Consider the following 6509-nt stretch of genomic DNA (forward strand, 5'->3'; position numbering starts at 1 on the left):
GTCAGCGATTAGCGCCTGCCGCCGGGTCCCCGCGCACCGCACCGCACCGCACCGCAGCTCCGCGCAGCTCCGGGCACCATGCAGAGGTCCCCGCTGGAGAAGGCGAACGTCTTCTCCAAACTTTTCTTCAGGTGGGAGCCCCGTCGCGGCGGACACGTGCGGGGCGGGGGGCGCAGCGGGGGCTCCTCTCCCCCGGGGCGCGGCGGAGAAGGTGGCCGAGCGCCGGGCGCTGGTCAGCTCAGGAGAGGTCTGCGGGGAGCGCGGTGGAGCCTCGCTCGTTGCCGAATGATGAGATCTCTCTTTTTTTGCGTTGTTGTTGCCTGGGATTTTAGCACCGGGAACGGGTTCTGTCTGCCAGGTGGTATCAACCCTCGCTGGACCCGGACAGATGAATTTATGACATAATTTGAGTAACCTTTGGTAAATTGCTCAGCTAGCTAATCTGTTATTTCACTGTAAACTGTGAGAACACGATGGGGTGGGGGGAGCAGAGGGGAAATGCTCTCAGAGTAACGATTCCTTCTGTTTGGCTTTTAGGGTGTTTAGCATTTGCTTGGTGTGTGAGTGTAACATAACTGGAAACTGCTGCTCCTTGCAAGCCTTGCAAGTGTTCTCTCCCTGGCTCCTTTTCTTTCTCACAACTTCAAATAAAAAGAGAAGGAGCCAATACCAACGCCTGGGCACAACGTACTTTATAAGACAATGTAGAAGCCTGAACATGTTTTATGTGACATTGCTAGGAAGGACACTGCCAACTGGAAGAGCAAATAATCTTTCAGGCATTGGCCCACACACCAGCAGCTTTGCCAGGGTGTGGGTTCCCCCTTTTGTTACTTGAGGGTCTTTTGCACGGCAGGGAGGGGAGGGAGAAAATCTTGTGTTAGATGCGAACATGGTGTCTGAAATGGGAACACGTGATGTAAAACCATAACATTGGCACGAGGTCTCTGCCCGAGCAACTGAGAGCTTTTAGCTCACTTTTTAATCATTTTGGGATAGGTTGCCTTTTCAGCAGGTTGGCCTGGACCTTTTTTTAAAGCTTCTTCATGGAAGTGGGTCTGTCTGAATCACTCTGCCTGCCACCCCCACTTTAGCTCATTTTAGCCAGATGTGACAGTGGGGAAGGATCCCAAACGTAACCTGTTCCTAACATTTTACAACTATCCAGGTAAAGGCGAGGATCCTAGATGTGTCCTCCAGTGGTGCTGCAATGGGAAAGAAGCCATACCCGCTCTCAAGTGCTGTTAGATCCAGGGAGTGTGGATGATGGGAGTGTAAGCCTTTACAAATTCTCCACAGACATTTCAGTCAGTTCTCCTGACAACTATAATACAAATTTGTAGGAAATAAGCTGCATATTAGCTTCATTGCTTGAAGAGCCACTTGTTTTATTTTGTTTTATTCATAAAGCTTATATCAGAGTAGTGCTCTCCTAGAAACTGTGATGCTGAAAGTGTCACAAAAAAACCCCCAGTAAGATAAAGGAAATATACTTCTGATTCCTACGTTAGTTAAAGTTCCTATGGCTGAAACCAGACGCAGTTCGTGCTCATTAAGTATATAATTAACCATCCTTGGGCCTGACCTGGTCTTTAAAATCACAGTCTTTAAGTGAAAATGATGTTTGAATCATGTTTATCACACATGATACATTATGTTGTACCAGCTCTCTGACTGTAACTAAAGTGATAAGTATATGAAGTTAGAGATGTTTATGATGAATATACTAGAGCAATTTCTTTACAAAATTTTATAGTAACACTGTTTCATAGAAGAATCAGGCTCTTAAAGTAAACATTCAGTTCACTGTGTAAGAACAGCCCAAATTGTATGTGTACATCTATAAAGTATCCAGTATGGTTCTCATACCTTCAGAATGATGTTTCTGTGAATGAAAAAGTCTCTGCTTACTTGTGTTTTACCACATACACTGTGAATATCTTTGTTTCTTCACATATATGGAATAATTGAAAAGGTCACAGAAGTGAAAGCCACAAGATAAGAAAATGCATTACATCTAAACTGGCAGCAAAGATGTCTTTCTCTTAAAAGTAAATAAATAAATAAATAAATAAACAAACAGTTTAAAAACATACATTATTTATAGAGATGAAACATATTAGCTTGTTTTAAAATGTATCTCTTCTGTATTCAAGGACTCCATCAGTTTCTGTCTCATCAACAGTAGATCAGGATCAATGCTAAAGATTATTAGCAGGGCAAAGGTTCTTCAAGATGTAAGAATTTCATAATACTTTGAAGTGTATTATTTGGGCTGAGCTTTACAAAGTCAGAAGCACTTGCTACATATCAGTAACAGAAGACCTGACCACTCAACTGGAAACATTCACAAAGTAGTGATTAATGAGTGAGATTGGAACAAGGTTTTTCAAGATGTCAGACTATTCTATTAGTGTTTTAACTGAATCTACACACATCATTGGTTTCTGATATTGATCATATTTAGTAAAGCACTCCAGGACATGCCTACATTTTAGTACATGCTTTACTTCCATGAAAATGTGTGAGACAGAACTCAAGGGCATTATATCTGAAATAAGTAGTCGATTCTTTTTTTAAAAGATACAAAATAGAAAGGTGTGTATGGAAAAATATTGCTTTTTCCAATTATGATGAAATAGTTGCTTTCAAGTACAACATTGCAGAATGCTTCAGTTAAGAAACTTTTATAGGAGGTTACTATGCAGTTATGTGTGAAGTGCCAATCTGAACATAATGCAATAAGTTGAAGGTCATGTTAGCAGAAGTGACGCTAAAGTACTAGCTGTTATTCAGGAAATCTTGCTAATAAATGTAATATTATTATTTAATATTCTATGAGCTGTTATCAGCATCTTGATACCTACTGGCAAGGTTTTAGTTCTTCATAATGAGTTGTTAGGGCTGGAGGGATAGGTTTAAATGTGTGAAAGTCAGAATGGAGCTCCTTGCTTTTAAGTGAATAATTTAGTTGTATTTCAGTATTGTTTATACATTTTTTCTTAATTCTTCATGCCAAAAAGTGAGAAACTGTCATATCTTTACAATGAGTAGTATCTTAGGGAAAATGTTACATTTTTGTTGGATTTCCAAGATGAGTGACACTGGTGGGGAAAAAAAAAAGATAATTGCTTGGGGTGGTCACAGTAGAAAGTATTTAGACATTAGAAATCAACTTTTATCCTAAAAGATGAACAACTTTTTTAGAAACTGAGTTTTGTTGGTTAGGAAATGAGATGTGAAGACAAGTGGTTTGAGATCTTCCATTGGGATGACACAAACCAGTAGATACTAAGTGTGTGAGGTTTCAGGCTTTCTTTTGTGTTTTGTTCTATTTTCCTTGTGACATTTTCAGAGCTGATCCATTTTGTTCCCAACGACATGTGAGATATTTGTCAGTGCACTGCCAACTTTTTGTCTTGTTTAAAGAAAATAGAGTTTTATGCAGAAGCAGTTAGATGGTCATATGCTTAATTTTGTATTCATTGTGAAGCTTCATTTTTGTCTTTATAACAGTTACTTATGTTCTTGGAGTTTTGCAGTGTCAATACCATACCTTTTGTAGCACACAACTTCAGAGTACTTTGCATACGCCTAGTTTTTATTGTAGATTTACTGAGATCTGGCAGTATTGTTATGGCTTTATTAAGGCAAATTAATAAATTAATTAATTTCTAGCTGGCTGCTGAAACACAGAGTTATTGCTGGAGTTTCAGAAAAGGCTGCAACTTTGTGAATTCTGATTTTTTTTTTTTTACATGCAAATTTAGATATTTAAATAGAAGTTCACAAAAAGCAATCCTTGTACTCATGACCCACTCTTCAAGCATGTATTTTTGCTTTGGTATGTACCAAGTGTGACAACTGTCTTGGCAGGACTGAGTAATTCAGTGCCTGATTCATTATTAAATCCAAATGAGAAATACGAACTAAGTCAGCTTTTGTGCCATATCTTCTTGTGAGTTCTGTCCATCAGACCTGCTCTAGTTACTTCTCTCTTTCCAAATCAGAGAAAAAGTAACCTGCCACCTTTTTATCCAGCTGTCCAGTGGTTTCAAGAACAATTTAGCAGGTAGGGGGTAAATGTTGGATTCTTTCTTCTGCCATGTGTGTGCTGGGATGGGTGGGATAAGGAATTCAATTCTACACCTCATCTTTTCTGGGAAGTAGAACCAGTGTTACCAGGGTATGGCAGTGAAGGTGTTTTAGTTCTCTATCTCTGGCTCAGCAAGAGTGACTCTGTAGTCTGCTGGGTCAGAAACTTGTTTGCAAGTCCTGATTTCTGTTCCAAGGGCACTTTTTATGAAGTCTGTTAATAACCTTTAGGGTGGATAACATATCCAGGACTTAAGTTTTGAAAGTACCTAGCCCATGAGCTACAGTCATGGTTATTCTTTCACTCTTTTTAACTTAATTCAGTCGTAATTGCAAATTTGAGACCTTGATCAACATAGTTTCTGGTTTCAAACGGCATTCTCATGAGAATCAGTTTGAATCTCTTCTGAGAAAGGAACTAAAGCCAGACCTGCTCTAGGCGGTCTCTGCTCTATCCTTGAACTGTGTATTAATACTGAGAGGAGACTTAGGATTTTGATTCCTGAACTGAAAGGAATTTATACGCTTATTTTCCTGGAGAAGTTTGGGAATTAATGTGTATATTTGTACTCAAAACTTGCCCTGAAATTGTCTTGAGTTCCTAAATATCCCAGATATTGTATAGGAAGTTTAAAGACTTAATTCATATCTATAAATTTCACTCTGGAGGGCAGGTGTTTGGAAATTGTCATATCCAACATATATATGGAGCATCCTCTATCAGTACCTAGCTGTAGCATCTCTCTCATCTTTCCCCTCTGAGTAGGGAGGCTCTGTGTATGCTGGCAGCTGTGAGCAGGTGGATTGAATTGTATGGGGCAATGTCTCAGTTGTAGGACAGCTGGCTTAGACACTTATACAAGGCAAATTTCTTACAGTCTATTCTTAAGGCCCTTTATGGGTCTAGTCCTGAGGATGTGCCTTTCACTGATCCCAGGTAATCATAACTCCTGGCTGTTAGTGAAAACCAAGCACAGATGCAGCCACAGAACAGATTATGGCTCTGTGAGGCTGCCTGGTCATTTGTCTATTGCCAACTCTTCAGACCTGTTTGAAAGTCTGGAGAAGAGGAGGCTGAGGGGAGACCTCATCGCCCTCTACAGCTACCTGAAAGGAGGGTGCAGAGAGCTGGGGATGAGTCTCTTTAACCAAGTAATAAGCAATAGGACAAGAGTTAATGGTCTCAAGTTACACCAGCGAAGGTTTAGACTAGATATTAGGAAGCATTTCTTTCCAGAAGGAGTTGTTAGGCATTGGAATGGGCTGCCCAGGGAGGTGGTGGAGTCCCCATCCCTGGAGGTGTTTAAGAGTAGGGTTGACATAGTGCTGAGGGATATGGTGTAGTTGGGAATGTCATTGTTAGATAAATGGTTGGACTGGATGATCTTCAAGGTCTTTTCCAACCTTGATGATTCTGTGATTCTGTGAAATGGCAAGCTTTCAGTACTTCTGAAAGTCAGCCCCAGATGGTTCGAAGATGTGCATGCAAGTTTTGGACTCCTTTTGAAAATATGAGACTTAAATTGGAGAAAGGATGCTGAGTCCCCTACTCTGAAATAATTTCAGCCCCATGAATACCTTCTCTAGTAATAAGGCTAAATTGGTCCTTGGCTCAGCCTAATACTGCATCTAACAAGCAGAAGTTCAAACCCTGTGTAACACAGTGACCTCTGTCTCCTTCATACCTCTAATGCACAGTGGCCTCTAAGTTGCATCTGAGTTTCTGAATGTATGTAAAGCTTCTTTTCTTCCTGCAGGAGGAATACTTACTATCTATCTTGATATTCAAAATTAAATAATCAAGCATTTGGAAGATTTGCAGACCTGTCTGTACCTTTTTATTCTCCTTCATGCTTATTTGATCTTGGTGGGATAGAAAATAACCCATACAAATCCTTGAATTCTTTCTTAATACTGTACGCAATAACATGGAAAGCAGTTTTATTATCTGTATTCTAGAGGCTACTAAATACCCTAACAGAAATCTGAAGTCTACTGTACTCAGCACTGAAACGTATTTGATAAGGAAGTCTGTTTTGAAGATCTTCAAGTCTAAGTAGATAGCACAAAGAATGCACTAAAAAGACATTTCCTTATTAGTTCTGTAGAAGAGAAAGTGGGGTGTACAAGGTCTGTGATTTGTCCTGGGAGCATGTGGTGGAGTCAGTGCAGACTGCCTGAGATCTCCTGTCCTGGACTTTAATTGCACGGGGATATTTGTGGTGTGGCAAAGTTATTTCAGAATATTTCTACAGTGAACAACTATCACTTCTTTCCTACAAAAAAAGTGTAAGTCTCTGAATATCTAAATTTTTGAAATATGCTTATTTTCAAAGTGGTGAGAATAATGTGTATTGTTGCAGAAGAGCTCTACAGGTTGCCATTATCTTGTTGGGTTTTTTTCACTCCACCCC

At 40.0% G+C, this 6509-nt stretch overlaps 1 protein-coding gene across 1 annotated transcript in view; it reads left to right on the plus strand.

Moving 5' to 3' along the window:
• The first annotated feature begins 78 nt into the window (after positions 1-78).
• Positions 79-6509, plus strand: part of CFTR (cystic fibrosis transmembrane conductance regulator) — a 91544-nt gene continuing 85113 nt past the window's right edge. Inside the window, exon 1 of the mRNA XM_026867912.1 lies at positions 79-131. Within this exon, the coding sequence (XP_026723713.1) occupies positions 79-131 (53 nt within the window). The remainder of the gene's footprint in view (positions 132-6509) is intronic.

This window comes from Athene cunicularia (genome assembly GCF_003259725.1).
Source record: "Athene cunicularia isolate RWA chromosome 1 unlocalized genomic scaffold, athCun1 chr1_part2, whole genome shotgun sequence".
Lineage (NCBI taxonomy): Eukaryota > Metazoa > Chordata > Aves > Strigiformes > Strigidae > Athene > Athene cunicularia.